The sequence below is a fragment of the Mytilus galloprovincialis genome, chromosome 9, assembly GCF_965363235.1.
Source record: "Mytilus galloprovincialis chromosome 9, xbMytGall1.hap1.1, whole genome shotgun sequence".
Taxonomy (NCBI): Eukaryota; Metazoa; Mollusca; class Bivalvia; order Mytilida; family Mytilidae; genus Mytilus; species Mytilus galloprovincialis.
Window position 1 is genome coordinate 22,932,039 of NC_134846.1, and position 25,062 is coordinate 22,957,100.

At 31.2% G+C, this 25,062-nt stretch overlaps 1 protein-coding gene across 1 annotated transcript in view; it reads right to left on the minus strand.

The window, feature by feature from the left end:
- Window positions 1-23,173, minus strand: part of LOC143044647 (cadherin-23-like) — a 49,087-nt gene extending 25,914 nt beyond the window's left edge. Inside the window, exons 1-20 of the mRNA XM_076216706.1 lie at window positions 23,080-23,173; window positions 21,917-21,971; window positions 21,134-21,217; window positions 20,620-20,777; window positions 20,221-20,280; window positions 19,729-19,821; window positions 16,960-17,046; window positions 16,344-16,355; window positions 15,258-15,392; window positions 14,607-14,741; window positions 14,027-14,102; window positions 12,095-12,231; window positions 10,326-10,529; window positions 9,378-9,542; window positions 8,407-8,586; window positions 7,085-7,146; window positions 5,510-5,774; window positions 3,400-3,639; window positions 2,195-2,267; window positions 826-1,265 (exon numbers count right to left, since the gene is read on the minus strand). Of these exons, the coding sequence (XP_076072821.1) occupies window positions 826-1,265; window positions 2,195-2,267; window positions 3,400-3,639; window positions 5,510-5,774; window positions 7,085-7,146; window positions 8,407-8,586; window positions 9,378-9,542; window positions 10,326-10,529; window positions 12,095-12,231; window positions 14,027-14,102; window positions 14,607-14,741; window positions 15,258-15,392; window positions 16,344-16,355; window positions 16,960-17,046; window positions 19,729-19,821; window positions 20,221-20,280; window positions 20,620-20,777; window positions 21,134-21,217; window positions 21,917-21,965 (2,655 nt within the window). The 5' untranslated portion in view covers window positions 21,966-21,971; window positions 23,080-23,173. The remainder of the gene's footprint in view (window positions 1-825; window positions 1,266-2,194; window positions 2,268-3,399; window positions 3,640-5,509; window positions 5,775-7,084; window positions 7,147-8,406; window positions 8,587-9,377; window positions 9,543-10,325; window positions 10,530-12,094; window positions 12,232-14,026; window positions 14,103-14,606; window positions 14,742-15,257; window positions 15,393-16,343; window positions 16,356-16,959; window positions 17,047-19,728; window positions 19,822-20,220; window positions 20,281-20,619; window positions 20,778-21,133; window positions 21,218-21,916; window positions 21,972-23,079) is intronic.
- Between the last annotated feature and the right edge of the window lie 1,889 nt (window positions 23,174-25,062).

A 25,062-nucleotide genomic window follows, 5' to 3' on the forward strand; every position in this document is an offset into this window, starting at 1 on the left:
ACGGGTCAGAATGTCTATGAGTCTTTGATGTGGTAGTTATTAAGACAGGATAATTTAAAAGCAAGAGCAAATTCGTCAAAGACAAATAAAGAGCGAGACTTATATTATACTTTTTAATTTCAGTACGAGACTTATTTTATACTTTTTCATATTAGTGCGAGACTTATTTTATACTTTTTTTTATTTTATTGCAAAACTTATTTTAAACTTTTTCATTTTTAGGTTCCATCTTTAGTAATATGACTTAACACAGACGTCAGTGCAAATATAAGTACATACTGTTTCTAATGGCATCTGTTTAAGAAACTAAAAAACAAATGGTACTTATACATGTTATAATCAAAACAAAATATTTTGAAATTTCATTAACGAGAATATCCACTTTATAAATTTAAAGGAGATAGATAAAATACCATATATACTCAACCCAATTTCACACATTCAGGTAAATAAGCTAGGATCCTTTTTAAAACAGTCTATTGAACTAGGACAGGGGACTCTTAAAATATTTACTTTTATTGTTTATATTAATGATCTTGTTGTTATTTTTTATTTTCATTTTGTTATGTTGTGTCACATACTATAAATATGAAGTTTTATGGCAATAAAGATTTGAATTGAATTGAATTGAATTAACCATTCTCTGTGTCTAAATATAATATAAATCAAACAAAACACAAAAATACAAGCAGCTCTGCATCCGGTATGATTTAATAGGAAAGATATCTTAACAATTACTATGATTAATATTTGGAGCAACATGAATAATAAGATCATGGAATCTTAAGAAATAATAATGCATGTTATGTATGGTTAAAACCTTACATCTGCTGACTCATTTCCAATAGCACCTGGTGAATAGGTTGGAACAGCCTTAATTATAGAATATACCAATACAGAATCTAAATCCTCATCGCTGGCTGGACATACTGTGAATGTTGTGCTTGAATTAGCGCTTTCATTTACACTTGTTACATAAATTAATTGATTAAATTTTGGTTTTGCATCATTTTGATCTGTTATATTTATAAACAGCACAGCCGAGCTATTTAGTGATGGAGTTCCTCTATCGATGGCTAAAACTGTTATGTTGTACATTGTATACTCTTCTCTGTCTATTTTTGCTCCATGATCAACAGTTATATCTCCGGTAGCTCCATTCATTCGGAACTTCTCTCGGTCACCCTTATCGATATAATATGTTAGTTTACTATTTGTAGGTGTACCATCTTTGTCGGTTGCTGACACAGTTCCAACATGCGTCCCTACAATTAATATTTTTAGTATTTAGGTATATCGGTTATAATTTGCACAATGCATAAGTCGATATTAGAACACATTATACAATTGCTGACATGGTTACAGACATGTAGTGTCTATATGTCACTTTATTGCTGCATATAAGATATATCTACGGTGTTGTCTTATTCTGAATTAATTTCCAACGCATAAGTTGAAAATCAACATACAGATTGTGATTGATTGCTATCCATACGTTTGATATGTTTGGGCTTTTGATTTTGCCAATTTTATTACGGACTTTCCGTTTTTGATTTTTCCTTGGAGTTCGGTATTTTTGTTTTTTAATTTTTGCTTGTTGCTTAATATCTGATGACAAATATTTCATGCATAATCAGGACGAGAAAACAATATCAAAAAATACACTTGTAGATCTTAATGTAGAGGACGGAAGGGATTAACATCGGAAAAGTTTGAACTAATACAGAATTTTTTCCAAGCAAACGGTCACCTACATTTGAACGACCCAATCAAACAGTCTTGCAATCAATCCTAACGTTCAGAAAGCGTGGCACTCTCTACCGTAGTTTAACGTCATTGGTCAAAGAACTTTTGCATGCACCCAATTAGCATGTCATGACACTTTTGTTAAATGTATGTGGTTACAAAAAAAAAGGCGTTTAAATCAGCATTACAAATATCAATGATATACCGGATAAGATCTTATTAACCTAAAAAAAAAAACAGGCAAAGGGATAAAGAAATAATAAACGTTGCTAGCAAAATATCATGTTTCTTATTGCTACAAGTTTGAAAAAAGATATAAATCCAATAGACAATCATAACTCTTTTTTTTATATACACTGTATATTATATCTGATTCCTCAAATTAACAGTAGCAAATGTTTTTATTTTCTAATAATAAAACGTTTTTGTTAATTATGTGTTTACAAACCTGAATCAGCATTTTCTACAACTGTCATTATAAATGTTTGATTTGTGAACTCAGGAACGTTGTCGTTCACATCCTACAATCAGGGAGGAATGTTATTTTATCATGTTTATTGAAATTAAAGTTACACAAGAGCTAAAATAAATTTCACCTTAACGGTGTTCAATAATGTCCTTAGCCTCTTTTCCCCAAACAGTTTCTATTCAGGGCATCCTCGAAATGACAATACAATATAAACAATAATGTGTTATTATAAATATAGATGAAATATTTAAAAAAAAAATCCATTATGTCTAAAAGCTTTAAAAAAAAACCTCTTGCAATTTGATGTGTCTTTATCTTTAACACACGATTAAAAGAGTGTTCATACAAAATAATGCTACGAAGCGATTTGGATAGCCTTTTATTTTTGCATGCATCTGAAGCTCATAAACCTTAATTCCATTAAAGCAAAAGAAAACATATTCAAAATTCGGAAATGTAAAAAACTGTTTTAGACATAAAACTTGTGTTTGCATATACGGAACTTTTGAAAAAAGTTATAAAGGTACCAGGATTATAATTTATATATATGTATTATTATCACAATATTGTGTTCATATACACACGGCGGCTATTTTATCGTCTAAAACAAAAGCCTTCAAAACTTATTCAAGCGATGATCGCAAATTATGATCTAGAAAGGAAATGAGGAGGACATACAACTTCAGTTTATCAGAATAACATCATTTTCATTGTTTAACAATAATTGTTTTTTAATCGATAATGAGTACTTTTTTGATTGTACGTTAAATGTTGAAAATATAAAGATACAATTCGGATTACAAACAAAAATCTAAGACATTGACTAATGAAATGAACTCTTTAGACGTACAACCGCTCAAAACATTACTTTCAATATTAAGTTCCAACAAAACCCTTGTCAGAGTCACAAAATAAACTCCTGGTATATACCAGCTTTAAAATTTTGTATAAAAGACGCAAGTTTCATATAGGAAAGACTAATTTTAGACGATCGACCAAATAATATTCAGTACAGTGAAGTTAATAAACAAGCTGATGAACGCAAGAACCAGATATATAAAAGGTTTTGCTGACTACATACAATCCGTAGAATTACGAAAAATGATTTGCTTGATGGTTTTATAATTCATTGAAGTGATAACATGTATAAAGCATGTTTTATGTTAGATTTAATGTCATATTACCTGAAAGTTAATATCAATCGATTCATTCGTAGACATACTAGGGGAACCAAGGTCATACGCCTCTACAGTTAATGTAACTTTGCCGTCAATTCTATCAAGGCCTTCAAAATCTATTTCAGCAGATAATGTAATATTGCCTGTAATGTTGTTGATAGTGAAATTCTTCTCTAGATAGGATGGCGTGTGAATTTTGTATCTGACTTGAGAGTTTGAGAGATTCTTCTGGTCAATATCCGTTGCCTACAAAATAAAGAAATAATTGAACGATGAAGTTAAATATTGCAAAACAAACTGATCAGACAACATAGCAAAAGACCTAAAATACGGTTAGAGGTAACGTCTTTTAAAAACTACACACCTTTTTAAGAGTCTAGACATGTGCACATCTAAATCGTTAAGCGTCTAGACATTGCAATACTAGATAAAGGGTGGAGAAAGATACCAGCGGAACATTCAAACTCATAGTTCGAAAACAAACTGACAACGCCATGATAACGCCATGGCTAGAAACGAAAACAGACAAATAACACTACACACGACAATATAGAAAACGATAGCTAACCAACACGAACCTTACCAAAAAAACTGGGGGGATATATATCTATATGTTCTCCGAAAAGGGTAAGCAGATCCTTCACATGTGACAAATGTCGTGTTGCTTACGTTATTTCAAACCCGGAATATAGTCTTATTCGGGAGGTCATCTTCGAGAAAGAGAACGGGGTTGTACTTACGCCATAAGGAACATATTCGATATCATCTTTGAAACATAATTCAATAACGGTCAACCAACTCGTGATGGTGAAAAGTTTACGAAAGGATGATTCCAACTTCACCATTTGGAACTCTTGGTTTAATAGCTTCCTTTTGAGTAGCAACCCAACAGTGAAATCATGATATGAAATACAAGACCGGGAATAACGTAGCAACTGGGAAATATATAATCCGTATGCTAGCGCAGCTTGAATGTGTATTTGTTAAGGGATATTGCCAACTTCTTGTCTTTCTTCCTAAGAAGTTGCTGTATGAATTCAGACTCATGAGAATGAAGGAACTCGTCGACAAGAAGAGGGGCACAATTGGTTCCCATTGGAAGTGATTCATGAAATAGCACGTAATTATTTCAAAAAATGTTTATCATATCAGAATTTGCCATGTTTCATTGATAATAAAACTTTTGATAGGTATCCCAATAAAACATGAATAAAATGAATTAAAATCATAAAGATGTATCAAATATGATCTCACGGCTATTTGAAAAGAAAATTGTATACATAGTTATCAAAGGTACCAGGATTATAATTTAGTACGCCAGACGCGCGTTTCGTCTACATAAGACTCATCAGTGACGCTCATGTCAAAATATTTATAAAGCCAAACAAATACAAATTTGAAGAGCATTGAGGATCCAAAATTCCAAAAAGTTGTGCCAAATATGGTTGAGGTAATCTATGATAAGAAATCCTTAGTTTTTCGAAAAATTCAAAAGTTTTTTAAACAGGGAATTTATAAAAATGACCACATTATTGATATTCATGTCAACATCGAAGTGTTGACTACTGGGCTGGTGATACTCTCGGGGACGAAACGTCCACCAGCAGTGGCATCGACCCAGTGGTGTAAATAGTTATCAAAGGTACCAGGATTATAATTTAGTACGCCAGACGCGCTTTTCGTCTACATAAGACTCATCAGTGACGCTCATGTCAAAATATTTATAAAGCCAAACAAGTACAAAGTTGAAGAGCATTGAGGATCCAAAATTTCAAAAAGTTGTGCCAAATATGGCTAAGGTAATCTATGCCTGGGATAAGAAATCCTTATTTTTTTTTGTCAGTGACGCTCATGTCAAAATATTTATAAAGCCAAACAAGTTCAAAGTTGAAGAGCATTGAGATACATGTGATGTTTGAATAACATTCTTTTAGACGCATATAACTCAAATATCGGACGGTCAATTAAATCAGAGGAGGTTAACACAACGATTTAACGTCTGTGTCTAATAAATTTCCAAGATGATCAAATTTATTTCTGCTTCTTTCATTACACAATATTTACATATACTGGATCAAACATTGTGAATTTTTCTACATTTCTTTCTTAAACTTACGTTTATTACAATTTCACTGTCAAATGTTGGTTGGTTTTCTTTCACTGAAAACTGACGATATCCTTGGACGAATACTGGAGAATTGTCATTTAAATCTGTAATGAAGACATTTAATCTTGCATTACTTCGTCCCCCTTCTCCATCAGATGCCTCTATGGTCAAGTAATATTTATCTCTAGTTTCTCTGTCTAAAACGCCCTCTGATGATATAACGTTAACAGTCCTGATTTCTGCTGTTGTTGCATTTTGTTTGCTCACACTGAAACTGAGTTAAGAAAATAGTTTGGATTTAGACAATTACAATAGATTTTCAAGCTGTTGAAATTTGGTGTACCCTTCGTATTTTACATCGTAATTTATTTGTCAATTGCATGTTCATACTTACTATTGGGTTTTGAAAATAAACCTGAATGTACATTTAATGATACAAGCAAGCATATCAACTAAAGTTATCGTGTTCACTCAAATGGATAGATCGTTAAAATGAAAAATACCGATATATTTCATATTCAGGGAGAAAATCTAAGTTGGTAGATATGCCAATACTCTTAAAGATTTACGATTATGTCTTTGTTGTATTATAACCGTTGTTGAAGAAGAATATCATTTTGATTAAGTTTGTACTTCAATGTCACATTGTTAACTAAAATACTTTTATTCTTGGCCAACTATTAATAAAAGAGGGACGAAAGATACCAAAGGGACAGTCAAACTCATAAATCTAAAACAAACTGACAACGCCATGGCTAAAAATGAAAAAGACAAATAGAAAAACAATAGTACACATGACACAACATAGAAAACTAAAAAATAAACAACACGAACCCCACCAAAAACTAGGGATGATCTCAGGTGCTCCGGAAGGGTAAGCATATCTTGCTCCACATGTGGCACCCGTCGTGTTGCTTATGTGATTACAAATCCGGTAAATAGTCTAATTATAACTAGATCAATTAATATTGTTGAAAGCATTGTTTGAGTTGTTTTGTGCTATTTATCATTATGTCATATATGTAATATATGTTTTGAATCCCAGTGCATGTATATTCTTTTTTGAAGTAAACTCATTCAATATATACATGTAATGGGTTTTTTTTATTTATAAAAGAAAAATATAGCGAAAAATATTGACATCCAATGCAAATTTGGAATGGGGAAACTCATAAAATCTGACAAAATGAAACTCTTTCAATCGACAGATGAAAGGTAAAAAAATAGTATCATATAGTATAAAATGATTTTTCTGCTCAAATAAAAGTATAATCATAATTACAAAGGTGTAAATATAAAGTAATTGGCAAAAGCACATTAACTACTGAAGTAAATAAATGATTGACTGAACTGTATATATTGTCCTCACATTGTTATCAAATATCATTTCTTAACACATGTGATGACCAATTTTAATATAAAAAATAAAAGGATTCTACTTTTCATTAAACCATTCAAAGTGTCATACGAAAACTTAGCGTTTTGCTTCAACAGAATACATAACTACAAATATACAGCGAGTTATCGATCAAAACACAAGTAAAAAAGAAAAAGACATTTGTACTTTTACTACGTCAAACTTACTGTGGATCTCCTCCTAGTGTGAATGTTATGTTTCCTCTAATTCCAGAGTCTAAATCTGTTGCCTAGGAGATCAAAAATAACAAAATGTAAATCTATATTTATTGTTTAAAATGCACGAATATCAGAAACTTCTGTTTAAGCATTGTCCATCAAGACAAAAATCGTTAAAGAATATGTGTGAACATGACTGATTTCTATTTCGCTTAAAACTTTCATTAACTTATGAGGTACTTATCAAACTAAAGTTTGTCATGAAGGACATTGTTCAGTATTCAAAGTGAAGACGTACCAATTAAAATTTACACAAAGACACATATAAAAATGAAGAAAAAAACAACTATGTATGCTTCAAAGTGGATAACACACTGTGATATTTCAATGTTTTGTTACTGGAGACTTTAAAAGCTCAATATATACTTCTCACTTAATTAAACAAGTGTTTATAGATGATAGCAAGTAAATCATTGTTTCTTTGTGTGATCTTATCGAGCAGGTTACAATTGTATTCACATACACAACAAATGGCTGTGACAACTTAATAGACACCGACGCTGTTACTTTTTTTATGGTATTAATTTTTCCAGATTATTTAATATTAGTATGAAAAGATGAGAAATGGGGATCGAGTAAACAAAACAGAGGCTAATGATAGAAAGGAACATACAAATTCGTGAATCCAAAGTAAACTGGTAATTACATTGCCTAAAAAGGTAAACACCAAACAACAGTAAACAAAACACAACATAAAAAACTAAAGCCTTAGCAACACGGACCCAACCAACACTGGGGATTTTCACAATGTTATTAAGAATTCATTACATTAGGTGTGATCTACAATGTACCAGTAAAACTACATTAAAGATTATCTGGGTTACACATTTGATGTCCTGTTTGTTGTGAATGTACTTTTATTTTTAGGTTTTTTTTTCGTAGCATTTAAACCCCAAATTACAGTACCTAACGAAATATAAAATCTGTTGTCTGAATCAATGCGTGGAAAGACATCCTGTATATTTGACTACATACATACAGGCATTTTATCTAGAGAAAACATGGAATATCAACAAACCCACTTTCATTAATATGCATTTGTGTAGCACCAGTGTAGAATATACAATGTACGTTTTTCCATTTTGAAAAACCTGGTATGTTGTTCGACTTTTAATTCTTTGAAAAATTAGGTTTGACAGATGAAAGTCAGACAACGTTGAAGATATATGTTGATGTAGTGTTCATTTCAACTACTCATAATAAACATATGAAAACAGATTATGATTTATATTGGGCTTTCTTTTTATTTCATAAATATGGTGTTTACTTACTGTCACGTTTAGTATACTCTCCGACTCAAAAAGTTTATCTGATGAATATTCCGAAGCATATGCCGTGTAAGATGATGCAGTAAAAACAGGGTAATTATCGTTGATGTCGTTTATTGTTATATTGATGATACATGTTTGATCAGACGAAGCATTTGATTTTCCCTTTTCGGTTGCAACCAACTGTTGAAAAGAATGACGTGATTTAGTAATGTCCATCGTTTATTTAATTTTTTCACAACAATATAGAAAGTGCGACATGTACAATGATGTAATGTCCATCATTTTAAAGATGTATAAAGATTATTGAAATGAACAAAATACACAATTTGAATTGAATAAAAAGTATTGTGTTTTAACAGCCAATAAGATAGGATCCCACCAAAATACCACTAATTCCAAATCGGTTACGTTCGTAAAGACTTTATTATTATTTAAGACAATCTACTACTCTTATATTAAAGAGATAAAGTAATATGTATATTATGTATATGACAATAAAAAGCAAATAAATATGTCATATCGAAACGTTGCCGTATAGTGACTTTTTGGATTTGAGCGTCACTTATGAGTGTTTTGTAGACAAAACGCGTGTCTGGCGTACATACATAATTTAGTCCTGGTACATGTATCTATGATGCGTTTATTCGCAGATGTTCGAGATGCGCTGACTTTACCAAAATGTTACAATTTTCCGAAATGAGAAATATTTTTCCAACAAAACATTTTACTCTTGACGATTATTAAAATAATTAATCACTCTGTAATTGAGATATTACTACAGTCTATAGCTGTAATTTGCAAAACTTTTTGGAATTTTGGTCCTCAATGCTTTACAACTTCGTACTTTACTCGCCCTTTTTGATTTTTTTGGATTTTAGCGTCACTAGTGAGTCTGTTGAGACGAAACGCGCGTCTGGCGTAAAACCAAACTGTTATCCTGGTATCTATGATGAGTTTATTCATATACTCACCCGATACTGTGCTGTTTGGTTTACTTCAAAATCAAACTTAAACTGATTTGTTAATCTTAATTGTATATTTCCGCTTCCTCTATTACTTTTAGGATCCGGTTGGATACCATTAAAATCTGATCCATTGAGATATTGTACCGAAATATCAAACTCGTTGTTTCCAGTCTTTAATAAATAAATTTCAAATTTATTTCGAAAAGTGATCTCTTGTTAGCAATAAATATATAAGACAAATATCAATAAAGCGAATTTAAATATTTGGATCTGCGGCATTTGTTTGCACCTGTCCTAAGTCAGGAACCTCATAATCAGCGGTTTTCGTTAGTTCATAAGTGCCTGTCGTTTCGTTTTTTATATAGATTATACCATTTGAATGGTTTTGAACTCGCCATTTGTTGGGCCCTGTATAGCTTGCAGTTCGATGTAAGCCAAATCTTCGTGTTAAAATCCATACTTTTAACTATAATGGCTTATACAAACTGTGACTTAAATGAATAGTTGTCTTATTGTCATGCATACAACATCTTCTGATATCTACTATATAAGTATTGGGAACGTTACTGAAATATCAGAACATTTAACATGTGGTGGTATACATGTTTTCAACAGAGTCATAGCTACTCATTGTACCATTTCAAGCATTGTAGTTATGTAACTTACCAATAAAAAGTGGGAAAATAGGAAATTCTGTGTTGATGATCTTTATAGTCTCTTTTACATTCGTTTACATTTTTTGTTCATCGGATCAATAGGAAGCAGACACATTGTGTAGATTCGAGTATTACTACAAAACGTATACCAGTCAATAGAATATCGAGTATCTGCTCTTTTAACGATATGCCAGAATTTCTTATTGTTATATTTATACGAAATACTAACATGACTAACGTGGAAACGATCACGGTCTGCACGAACGTTCTTTTCTAAAAAAAAAAATTAAATATTTACCTGATCAATATCAGTAACCACAATTCCTTCTGGTTTTGAAATTGTCAAAGGAATATTTGTGGTGTTTTCGTCTACGTAGGCCTGATACACCGAATAATTAAATTTCGGCAAGTTATCGTTCTCATCCAATATTGTTATCACAAAAGGCGTCGTTGTAGTGTCGTTGCCATGCTGAGGCAATCCTGATGAATTTAACTCTTTAGCCTAAAATGAAATTGTTATTTAAAACTTCGGGAAAACAAACTTTTCACATTATTTCCACATATACTTATATAATTTTTATTTTTTTTTCATATAAACAAAAGAATAAAAAAAAAACACTGAAAACTTGAAAGGTTCACTATTGAAAGGACTGTCAATGCCATTAGCAGAAGGACACATACGAGCAAGCGTTTCTGCTCACAATAACTTATTACAGATTAACAATATAATACCACAATAAAAAAAAAAACAATTGATGGAATGGAGAACTGCATTTTCAATAAAAGCTAAAGACGTCGAAATTCGTATATTTAAGTTCAATATCAAATCATAGTTCATGTTTGAATATAGGACAACATTTTAATATGCTATTACTGTGGATTTATTATTAATCATTTTGATACCAATTTTCGTGAGTTTCGTGGGTACAGGTGAACCACGAATTCAAATGTTCAACGAATTGTAAATTTTCTATAGGCTTTGTATGACAAAATTGGCTAAAGCACGAAATCAAATATCCAAGAAATCAAAGATCCAAGAAATCAAATATCCACGAGATTCAGATTTTTCTTAATCAACGAAAGTGTATAGCTAAGAAAAAAAATAATCCACAGTATGCTATCTCCAATTATTTGTGTAATTCATTTACATTTCACTAATATATTAACATTCATCCCCCTCATATACTGAAATGAATGTGAATGTTGGGAGATAAAATTCAACAAAGGACAATTTAAAGAAATATATTGCAGCATGCAGTCATTATAAATATCAAAAACACATACACTGTGCAATTAAAAAAAAGCTAAAACTTCAGTAGAACAAATCCTTTGTAAATCTTTTGTTTAGTAAAGGTAAATAATGTATCCCTATGTTGTGGTATCTGTCATGTTGATCATGCTATTTTTATATTTTATATCAAACCGTATTTTATTATGTATTTTAATAGGAATTACCCGTTGCAACTGCTACAAATGCTACACCATTTTGTAGTAGCTTTCAAAAAGGTTAACCAAATAAATCAGTATTTAAATGCTTCTAAAAACATGAAAAAGACGTACTCAACATTCTCACGTATACAATCTAATGTATTGGTATTGAGATGACAGCTAAATTTGCTTCTCTTTACAGAGATTTGTTCCCTTGTATTATGAATACAGTTTCGACTTACGACAACAAAATATTTTCAAGCATTCCTAGCAATATATGGATGACAACCCCGTAAAAAAGCATATATCTGCCTATTCTTTACACAAATTGATTTAGGAATCCAACATCTAGCTGGATTATAGATGCTGCAATGTATCTGATAGTTTTAGAATGTTCGCTTTTATTAAGATTTGGGTAGATGGTAGAAAGTAAAATAAAAAAAATACTAAACTTCGAGGAAAATTCAATCGTAAAGTCCCTAATCAAATGGCAAAATCAAATGACAAAACACATCAAACGAATGGACAATAACTGTCATATTCCTGACTTGGCACAGGCATTTTTAAATGTGGAAAATGGTGGATTGAACCTGCTTTACTGCGCTAAACCGCTCACATATATGACAGTAGGAGATTTACCTCAAGTGTTAATCTGCATACCCCATCTATACCATTATCATTGATCGGTGTGTCGTCTCTATCAAGATTTGCTGTGTTGGTATAGACAGTCCCATTATTTGGATCAATACGAAACAAACCACGACACTTTTCTGAATCTAGTAATCAAACTACAAATGAGCTTCTAAGTCTATTGATAAGAAACTGTGTATGTATATGCTGATTTGTTTGTATAGTTATCAATATGCTATAATTGTTACAAAAAATACTTCTTTTTGTTGAAACTTATCAGAACCAATAATGCTTGATTTGAATGTATATGAATAAGCATTTGTATACGCAAATTATTAATATATGCTGAAGTGCAGATCCATCATAAAATATTTCGACATGAAGTTGAGAACTTGGTTACAATAGGCTTCACCTTTACAAAACTCTTGAAATACTATTGGTTGCTAGTTCACAAGGAAAACCAAACCTGCTTAACAACAAAAAGAAAAACACAAATAAAACAAAAGAAACACTGACGTATTAAGAAAATAATATTATCATATCTTATTTCAAGAGCAAACGAAGAAAAAACGAAAGTTAAAACATTTAAGATCACCACAGATTCATGTTGCTCATTCTTAGGTATCTATTTTCTGAGACTGTTGTCTGTTTTGTTTTCGTTCTTTTCCATGACGTTGTCATTTCGTCCTTGACTTATGAGTTTGAATATCACTTTGGTATGTTCTGCCTCACTTTTATAAATGCTGATAACAAATCGTTATGGTTCGGGTGGTTTTATTTATTATGAGAATGGAAGCGGGGAATGCGTCAAAAACATAACCGGTACCGAACATAAAGCATATGATATTCTAAGCCACCAAAAGGTATTTAACACAGCGAAAAATTCCACATCAGAAATCGTGTTTCTTTTGGCAATAAACAAAAAAATGTTTAAACTATTCAAAATGATAACGATACATAACTCCCACTTACTGACATGCCAGATCAATTCCTTAATTAACGGATTTAAGTAAGTGTTCAATATATGAAAATCAAACACAATACCTCCAAATAGGTGTTTAATAAATTGGGAGAACATAGCCACTATCAATTATTGTATAACACCTTTGCACTAAATTATTTATAATAAAACTAACGGTACCAATTTTCTTGCACCAGATGCGCATTTCGACAATACATGTCTCTTCAGTGATGCTCGTGGCCAAAATATTTGAAATCCAAAGCTTATATAAAAGATGAAGAGCTATAATCCAAAAGGTCCAAAAAGTATAACCAAATCCGTGAAAGGAATCAGAGCTTTGCATGAGGGAGATATATTCCTTAATTAATAATAATTTCTATCATTTTGTAACAGCAAATTTTAATAACACAAACAATCCGTATTGTCATGCCAGTACCGAAGTACTGGCTACTGGGTTGGTGATACCCTCGGGGACTAATAGTCCACCAGCAGAGGCATCGATCCAGTGTAGTAATAAAATTAACGGTACCAATTTTCTTGCACCGGATGCGCATTTCGACAATACATGTCTCTTCAGTGATGCTCGTGGCCAAAATATTTGAAATCCAAAGTTTATATAAAAGATGAAGAGCTATAATCCAAAAGGTCCAAAAAGTATAATAAAATCCGTGAAAGGAGTCAGAGCTTTGCATGAGGGAGATACATTCATTAATTTATAATAATTTCTATCATTTTGTAACAGCAAATTTTAATAACACAAACAATCCGTATTTTCATGCCAGTACCGAAGTACTGGCTACTGGGCTGGTGATACCCTCGGGGACTAATAGTCCACCAGCAGAGGATCGACCCAGTGGTAGTAATAAAATTAACGGTACCAATTTTCTTGCACCAGATGCGCATTTCGACATAGTACTAAATTACACCAAGTAGCCATAAAATCATCTGATTTATATTTTAAAAAGCTATTTATATAATACCTGATTTTAACAAATATCTTATCTCATTTGGAACACCAATATCTCTATCGATCGCAAACACCTGAACTGGAAGACGCTGCAATAGATTGGTGTAATGATAAACATCATCAACGAATTAAGTTTTGTAACATTTCATGAAACTGTTTTCAAAACTTTTCGAAATTGCTAACTGCTATTTATCTAGGTTTGATTGATTGATCTTGATATATTGCATAAAATCATTGTTATTCATATTAAACACATGTTAAATTAGAACGATACCTGATACAAAAATAAAGGGTGACTTAAATATGCTTTTTTATATAAATGTCTAGATCATTGACTATAAATGACTATGCTGGCGACGTTTTATGATTTTCTTCATTTGTTCTTTACTAGTTTTCATATTATTGTGTACATTTATCATATTTTCAGTTTTCTTAAACTTTTTTCCCTGGTATATTGTGAAAGACGTTCATGTCCCATTTATCGTTTTCATCATTTTAATCAAATGGCAATAACATTGCATCTTTGATGAGTTTTTATTAACTAACCCGAGTTACATTGTAATTTATTTTTCTATACAATTTGCAGTACTTACAGCGTTTATATTAACGTTCTCGCTAATTTGAGTGAAATAAGGAAGACCTTGGAAGTATGGTGGCGAATCCTGAATATCTTTTACTTTAATCACTAAAGTAACATTACTTGACAATGGTCTGTCTGGATCCTTGTCCTGTTAATTCATATGTAATGTACTGATTCTTTAAAATATCAATGTACATGTAGATGAGCCACAGAATATTTTTATTTTAGGCATTTAAAAAAAAGAACTATTTTAATAGATCATCTATTAAGCATTGGTTGAAAATACAGTCATATGGTTAAAATGAAGTTATTTAATTCTAAAATATCTATACAATTGTGCGAATCTTAACAACAATTGCAACAATTACGAATTATTGACGACAGGGCAAACAAGAAATTACAGGAAATAAGCTTTAGAATGATATATTATATAGCCGTATGTTAGGTGGGTGCATTAAAGTCGTTAACTTAGCGGTTTTTTTTTAAATTGTCACTCGCCTAAATATACTTAAAAATAGAAACAAAGATTCATATACATAGAATACTATTTGAAACACGTGATCGTAATATCCATGAAAACAGGAATATGCTACACGATATGTAATATTATATGATATGTAATAATGTGATGACTGGTGCACAGGAGTTTCGAATATATACTTACTGTTGCAATGATAAGATACTGATAAAAACTAAGTATTTCGTAATCCAACTCGCGCTTCAGAGTAACTGTCCCAACAGTTTTACCGTCTACAGTCCTTTGGCTGATATTGAAAGCACCTCGGTATAAATGTGCGGACTACAATATATGTAACTAGTACATTGTAGTACACACATATTAATACAACAAAATTACATAACTAAATATAAATATGAATATAACAAATTTTAGAATCAGGTGTTGCCTAAAAAAAATAATATTTGATAATGAATACGTGAATGAAGCATATGACAACTAATTGACAGCAACCCCACTGAACAGTATTGAAAAAAGTAAAACATTTAAAAACAAAATTTAATAATGTTTGAATTCTTATTATTTTTGATATTCATATAAAAAAAATATTGTATTAAAAAATATGGTTTTAAGATTAAAATATCAAAATGCAGAACAGCTCAATGGGGACGGTAGTAGATATATTACTGGTAAGTGTCAGATAATGACAACAAATAGTGATTGAAATGTATTTATCTTCATGTTAACCATGTAAAAGCAGTTGATGAATTCATGGAAGCATTTTAGCGAACCTATGGTTTATATTGATAAGGTTGAAAGACATCATTGAATGAAAAACCCAAAAAATATAGTGTATGTATTTGTTAAATTGTTCTAGTATAACTGTTGTTACTGTTGTTACTGATGTTTTTTGATATATCATCGTCAGCATTACAGTTCCACTCAGTCATTCTTCGTCCATAAAATAAAATCATTATTAACAACAAAATGGATGCTGGGAATATTTCTAAAGGCACATTTACAGGTTTTATTGAGTTTCTGTTGTTGTGTTTTGATCTTATCTGAATGTTCTCGCAGTGATGGTAATATTTGTCCTTTAGTTAAATCGTGGTGTTTTATTGAAAACTTATAATGATTGCTTTTTTAACGTAGTAATTTCAAGAATTTGTTGGATATAAGAGAAATACAACTGTAATACAACTGCCTGAAAAATATTGTTGAAATACATTTCAACTTAAGATGTAAAACAGTGTTTTTCTTCAATGTAATGTTTATTAAAACAAACATGCTTACCTGGCCAGCAGCCTGTAAAATATTTTATGATTGTCAACTTTTCAGACCAAAAGTACCTAATAAGCCAGCGCTGTATTAGCTATGGAAAATAATATTTAAGGTATATTTTTTTTATCATATATCTCTTCAACTGTTTAAATTTTATACATCTGGGCTAAACCTGGTTCTATAGTTTGCTCAACAACTGACTTGAATGACAGTCACATACAACTACATTATATTGAGAACGATATGTGAATAAAACAAACAGACTAGATATAGGTAAAAATGTTAAAATATACTGTTTCTATGAAATATGTTGGCGTTTGTTTTCTAAGCAATTCCGTGGTTCTGTTGTTCCGTTGTTTTCATCTGATACATGTAGTTGACGTGTTTCTCTCAATTTTAGGTTGACACACGGATTTGTTTCGTCTTAATCCATTTATGACTATTGAACAGCGATATACTACTGTTGCCTTTATTTCAGTAAGGAATGTTTTCCACGATTTGCATTGCAATATTTCAGTGTACCAAAGAGTTAACATCATGGTAGAATTCGCTGCTAAAAGAGTTGAAATAACTATCGTTTTTTGGTTCGGAAATGTTAAACATCTTAAATATTCAATGGTTTATTTACCTCTAGTCTTAAGGAAAATATCCCGCCATTGCCGTTGTCCGGGTCGGATGCTGTTATCTCGGTTACTATATTTTCCCTTAGGGCATTCTATAGTGAGATGAAAAAGAAATTGTTTTGCTTACTTCCTAGATTCTTTGCTGTCATATTTGTTTAAAAGAAGAGTGAGATCGTTGCATTGTATAGTGTTTGTTGATGTTTAAAGGACTTATGCAATGAAGAAGTGTGACAAAACGCTTGACAGAAGTGAAACCGGCTGACCTAAGTCGCACAAAGATTTCATTAAGTTCTACACTCACCACTGTACTTAAACGGCTGTGGGTAACTTAAGTTACCCAGAGCCCAAGATGGCGGACTCTAAACTCGTTGATATTTAATTCATACAAAATGTACCTTTTGCGACGTTTTTCAAGCAGAATGTAAATTTTTATAGGATTATTGAATAAAGAAATGACTAACAATTACCATAAATTTGTTAGTAAAGAGTTCACTAAAGCGCAAGGCCAACTTTTAAAAATCCATAAGACGTCCGTAACTTTTTGATCGAAAATAATCAGATTGTCCGTAACTTTATTTTCAGATGTGGGTAACCTTTGATTTAAGAATTATAATTTCAACAATTAACATCATATTTGTAACCTTCACGGCCGTTTATACTACTCATTCACCACCAAATGTGATTTTATTAATGCATCATACTTACACCACAGTGGTTTTATGTGGGGTTTGTGGTACTCGATCCTGGACGTGTGGTTATGGTTTGAGTTTTTATTAACTGATGTGCGTCTTATTGACGTTTTCGATTAGCACCATGGCTTTGTCATACTCTTTAATTTTTTTAGTTTATTATCTGTTTGCGGTTTATATTCACCTCTGTTTCTTTTTATTTGTATTTTGATGAATACTCTTTGACGCGGTTCGGTATTTATACATTCCACCTGTAAGTTATAGTGTTATTTTGTTTTGAATACGTTTCCTAGTGTTTTTGTTTTTTTTTATTTCTCTTTGTATGTCATCAGGGGTTGTTAAACTATTAAATTACTCTGTTGTCTTAGTTAATTATATTTTCATATACTATTTCTAATTGTTACACTATGTTGATTGCTCTATTCCTTTTATGTCACTGAATTTTAACTATTGTGTCTTTTAGTTTAGTTCAATTTAATGAAATTTAATGCAACTTGCATACAAGTGAAATATCCAGCTAGCTGTAAAACTAGGTTTTATATATTTTTACAAAATGTCCTTTCTTCAAGTTTTCTCTTTACTGCAAATCTATAAAGTTCGAGCATCGAATGCAACAGGCCACTTTAAATTCTAATCGAATCGTAATGTCATTGGACTTAGAATTAAGTGATTTTTTTTAAAATCAATGGAAAGGAATGTCTTTTGAATATAATCGTTTTTGGCTGAACCTTTGATAATCGTCATGTGATTGGGCAATTTTGGTCTTCCCTCCCCTACCCCAAAAAAAAAAATAATCCCGGATTTACGCATGATCTACTTTTGTCATTGCTGGCAGAAAATCAGTTAGTGCATACACGCGAAATGCATGTGTAAAAAATTCTTGTGTAGTTTACTTGTTCAAAAATAAAAATCAACAATGATGTTTAAACGATTAACTGCAATGGTAGGAAACCACCCTCCGAACTGGGCGATTTGGGCATCCCGACGTTATAAAAAATCAGACCCGAGTTTAACGGATTTATCGTTATTTTTTTCATATTATTCCCAATTTTGTCTTCCATTCTAATTCAAATGAATTATATCATACTAGAGATCACAAGTAAAACATTACATCCACGTATGTCGATTCTTTGAAAGTTACGGACAAGTTGTTTTTAAGTTACGGACAGCCTAAGCGTTTTTTCAAATCGTGTTGAGATCGGTTTTTTTTTTTTGTAGAATTTAATCACCTGTTAAGTTTAGGGGTTCCCCTAAACAATTAATACAACTTTTTAATTCAGTGGTTTAATTGATGCATCCATGGTATTGTTATTCTATAGAAGAGAAGTCCCTAACCGACGCAAAGCGGCTCCATCTTGGGCTGTGGGTAACTTAAGTTACCCACAGCCGTTTAAGCACAGTGACTCACTGCCTGATTCTCTAAATGTTATATAGCAATGACATGAATGATACTATATTTTAAGACAACATAATTGGAAAAGTGTAATGAGATTGATTATGTTTCAGTATTTTAGGTTAATCTTCATCTAAATAAATCCTGTTATGCAACATTTACTGATATCAAGAAGTGTTATACTTATAGACTATAGTTGATAATCTCAACGAGAGTGATTTTTTCGCTTGAGCAGATACGGCGAAAGTGAGGAACAAATGGAGATGGGATGACCAACGTAATCTATTTATCGCTATTTTACGTATGATGACGTGACAGCCTAAGTTTCTAGCGATAATCAGTCTTATGTTTATGAAAAAAGTATCAGTCAGTAAGATCTAAGCAAAATTTCGTAAAATAGCAGTTACATTAAATCCATTTAGTTAATAGAAATGATAAATATGTTTGATATCTTTATATAACTATATATGTACTAATCTATAGCATCAAAAACGTTTTTGCAAAAATTCTTCTGTATAGTTTAGTTGTTAATTTCAAGTAGATAAATAATTGATTAATAATATTGACGGAGATAACTGGTTTGAGCATCAATGAATAACTTTATTTGTCAAAATGAGAATCCGGAAGAGCAATATTTATTTTATTACTGTTATTACCAGTTCTGAATATGATATAATTAGTATCATACATACTTCAGGTACCTCTTGTTGATAAAATGGTTCTGTAAACTTCGGTGCATTGTCATTTACGTCTGTAATATATATAGTCAATTTCCCTTCTCTAACCTAGACACAATGAAAAGTTGGAATATTCTACAATGCTAAGTATAAAATAGGAAGAAAAGATTTGTCACCACAGGTTCTTTGGAAAGAAAGGCTGTATAGCTTTATTGTTGTACATCCTTGTTTAAAGAAAATCAATAGTACCTAGTATATTTAGTATGAGCTAATTAGTTATCAATGATACCAGAATTATAATTTAGTACGCCAGACGCGCGTTTCGTCTACATAAGACCAATAATTCAACATGTGTTTATTGATTCACTTCAATTTTGCAAAAAGGAAAATTAAAGTAAACGTCATCACATCATTCAATTGCTCCATTTTGCATTCTTAATCCCCCCAAATGAGTCAAAAAATAGAAGTATCAACCCCATCACCGAATTCAAAAATATCACGTTTTACCTGATCAGGTCCTATTTTACTGTCGTATGCTTTAAAATAAAGCTCCCATGTACTCATTTCCTACAATTGAAAAGGTGGCAATACAGATTTTTCTAAAAGTATGTGACAATTATAAATTCTTTATTGCATTACGTTTTTTACTAGCAGAAATACATAAGTGTTTTCAATTATATTTAAATACCATTAGAGGATACCAAAAACATTGGTCCTCTTAGTGAATATACGTCTTGATGTATATAGTCATTACTCAATTAGCGAATACACATTTCTATATGTTATATTAAACATATATTTTAGTAGCTGTGGTAATTAAAACCAGTCAAACGCAGCAAGTTCATGATATTCTTACTTTGTTTTATTGTTTTTAAAGAGACACGAAATAGATGGAGTTATATTTACTTCTCTATCCATTTCTTCCTTTAAATAAACGGTACCAACAGCGTTTATGCCTTTCGTATAATTGAAAGAGACTCGTCTTTCTGTTTCTGTGCCATATGTCATAAGAATTACATCAACACCATTCTGTCCTGTTGCACTTATTGTGGCTAATTTTGAATCTGAAAAAAACATAGTGCATTATGTATTTTTTTTCTATTGTCTCATTTACATTATATTTCGACAAAAAATAGGATTTGTTTTTATTGAACATGATTTATCCACGTATCTGACCTATGAAAATGCATGCAATGCAATTTATATGAGCAGAGAAACATGGTTCAAGTTGAACATATAAAAAAATACACATTAAAATACTTTACACATTAGAATATAGATGATGTATATCGTGAGTCTGGACTAACAAGTATACATATATCCATCTTAGAATTATTATATTTTCATTAACAATAAACAGAAATAGAGCCCGCATAAATCGTAACGAAGAAGATAAATTTGGAAGTCATTCATTACCTACCTAGTGGTAAATTTTCCGGTATTTCGTGTAAGCCGCTGATATCATCATTCCAACGTGGTTGCTGTGTAGACTGTGATGAGAAACCTATTCAAAATGTTAAAAGAATAACTTTATCATGCAATGCATTTATATTCGATTTGTCTTACAAAATAATATATAATATTTTTTTACTCAAAACATGAAATTAAACAATTTCGATCTTTACATTTAATGCGGGATAAGGTAATTACAAAAAAAAATGTATCTAGCGAAATTCAATATTGAAACTGTATCCCGGAGTAGTTTTTTAAGTGGTTCATCACTGAATCACATAGCCTGAATGGGTTATTCAGAGATCCGCCAGTTAGTAAATAGTTATCAAATGTACCAGGCTTATAATTTAATACGCCAGACGCGCAATTCGTCTACATAAGACTCACCAGTTACGGTCAGATCAAAATAGTTAGAAAGCGAAAGAAGTTGAAGAGCATTGATGATCCAAAATTCAAAAAGTTGTGCCAATTACGATGTAGGTTATCTATGTCTGGGATAAGAAAATCCTTAGTGCAAACAGTAAATTTATAAAATATACCATATAAATGATATTCATGGCAACACCGAAGTGCTGACTACTGGGCTCTAGAAAATGGTTTAATTCCTAATCTCTATTTTTTACAATACCCCTTTGCAAGCATGATATATCTGTATCATTTTCCTTTTATATATTAGTCAATATTCATATAAGATAGTGATAGATAACACAAATACTACCAAGTTGCAGAGATGAGAAATGCATATACTTACATTCCAAATTTCCCAAAATAAACAACAATAACCTGTAGACTTGTCTCATTGGTACCTGTAAAAGTCAAATGCATGTGCTATTATCATTTCATTCATAAAGTTCAAATACTATCAAAATAAAATACAAAGTACGTGATAAAGAATCTCTTGTCAGATATCATATCGATTTTTGAATTGTACTTACTGGATAGTTATAAATTTAAATTAAAGTCTCATTGAAATATTTTCACACAAGTGGAAGTACTATTTGTAATGTGTTTTTGATAACGATTTGTGATACATGTGAACAGACCCATTTTAAAAACTTTCAACATAAATTACATAAATCTTTCCTGATAAGGGAAAACAGTGACATTTTAGAAATCTACAGTTTGAAATGTATTTCTCCTTTTCTATAAAATCCTGAAAACATCTCTAATTGATTCTAAAAGCTGCTGTGGCAGAGGGCATCTCAAAGAAAACTGTATTTTGCCATTTGATGATGCACTTGTCGTTTCGAATTTTCAATAATTTTGATATTTTACTTTTTATTTCACTCAACCAGTCAAATCAAAGGCAACTGCTACACTGATGACTATTAGAAATTCAATATTGAAGCATGTATTTAACAATAATGACGAACATCTTATTTCCTTTCGGCGCTAATTTTTTCTGATGATTACAATTAGCCGTATAGAAAATCCTTTACCACACCAGGTTACGCACGGCTTGCAATATCTTGTATATTTTTTGTGTAAGATACTTTGAAAAGACTCCCAAATTTGAAAACAATTACCATAACTACAATTTCCTGTTATAATTCTACATTTTTATTTTACCATTGTATACGTAATTTATCAAATTATAGCTATAGTCAGACAGTAAAAGCGCTGCATTGAAGACCTGTTGGTGACCTTCTGCTGTTGTTTTTTTCTATGGTCGGGTTGTTGTCTCTTTGGCACATTCCCCATTTCCATTCTCAATTTTATAAATTATCTGTAAAATTGTATGACAAGGAAGATTTTTTAAATGGGACTTGTGTTCAATAATTAATACCGAGGATTTTTGTCATCAAAAAGAAGAAATACGTACTTAACGGTAAATATCTAATTATAGGTATCCATTTTTGACATATAAATGTCAAACGTATCTTCCAAATTAATGTAAAATGAAACTGTACGTACCTTTTTTACTGAACACAATCTAACCAGGAAGCTACAACAAATATTAAATCGCTTTCTAAATCACTAGGATTAGTGCCTTATTCACATATCATAAATACTGTTATCTTTTCACATGATCTATCGAGTATTGAGGTTCAATTGGTTAATAAATCACAAATGCCAAAAAGAAATATTCTTAAACATATTAAAATATATCATGTACAATCATTGTCAAATAATATTTACAGCCATAAAGATGTCCATTCACTAAATAATTCAAAATTTTGTCAAAATGTTAAATGCATTTCTCCCATCGAACTTTAGATAAATTTAAAGAATAAACAGGTACAATCCAATCAATTCTGCTACATATTTTGACTTTAATTCAGGAAATTGGCAATGATGGTCTGTTGAAACCAAAACTTTACGAAAAAAGAAATTATTTTGGCATCCAAATTGTGAAATTTCCATTTCAATGTAATAAACATAAATTTTATGTACGCAATTGCGAGTTAATTGACCGTTATGGAATATCCTTTTCTCAGATGTCGATGAGTAGGTTCCAATTGTCATAGCTACAATCCGGACCCCTTTTCCCCCACTGAGAACGACAGAATTAAACTAATAACCGGGTTTGTATGAGCATTAGCAACACAACGGGTGCCACATAGAACAGGATCTGCTAATTTTTCTGGAGCACTTAAGATCACCCAAATATATTTGTTTTTTGTCTGTTTGTCAATTACTTTTGAAGCCATGTCGTTTCCAATTAGTTCTTTTTCCTTATGAGTTTGAATGTCCCTTTGATATTCTGTCCCGAATTTGTATGAGTATTAAAAGGACTAAGCAACTATGATCTATATCTATTCTACCTCTTTTAAGCTAGTCCAAATTTATTATTGAATTTACCAAAAAGTTGAAAAAATCAATGTAACTTGAATACGACCGTTCGCGTATAACTGAAAAAAAACCAGGATAACTTCGGACGTGTATTTGGTCATGAAATTTCTATGGGTTTTAAATTCCGAAAGAATGTGAACTTGAAATGAAAAACAATCTTTTAAAATGTTGAACAAATTAAGTGCATAAATTACGATCTTAAGCCGTACACGAATTCGCTTTCAAAACCATTAAATTATCAAATACTTATTTTTTCTCCTTATAATGATAACATGATGTTCAGGTTACTTTCGTTTGACAAGAGATTACATTTTGTTATACCTAAGTTTTCTTCTATAAATTCCGTCTACGTTAATTCGAGATAAATATTTGCTTTAAAATAGCTAAATTCACGGAATAGTTATGTCACTTTTAAACGTACATACATGCAGGATTTTTTTAGATTTAGCTGTGTCCGTAAAACATACATTTTTTATAACTATTAGATCTGTTTGCTATGTGCACACATCCTTGTCAATTTAATGGAATTTGATGCGACTCTCATATAAATGAGGGGTTTTATTGGCTATACAATCTGGTTGAATCCTACATATTCTACACAAGAAAGTGCCTGTCAATGTACAATTTCAGGAAATGACAGTTGTTATCTATTCGATTGATGTGTTTAAGCTTTTTGTAATTTGATTAGTGACTTTCCGTTTTAAAATTTCCTCGGAGTTCAGTATTTTTCTGATTTAACTTTTTATCATTTTTATACTAATGTTTACGTAAATTTTGTTATATTTACGGTTTTTACAAGAGATTTCTACATTTTAACAATTACAAAAAAAAACAAATTTACACTAACTAAAAAAAATATGTAAAACGAACAATCCATCCCAGAATCCCATATGTGTTCTGTTTCGACTCTAAATATCTTAACCTACTCAATAACTTACCTTATAATTGGTCCATGTTAAATCATTTTGCCAACAGTACCTGTTAATCGAGTTATTTTTCTGTAAAAGTATAAAATATTTGACACTAAAAGTCTGCATACAAAGTTATCTTTAATTGTAATAGTTAGTATTTTCGCTTTTGCACGTTACCGTCTTCGAGTTTGTG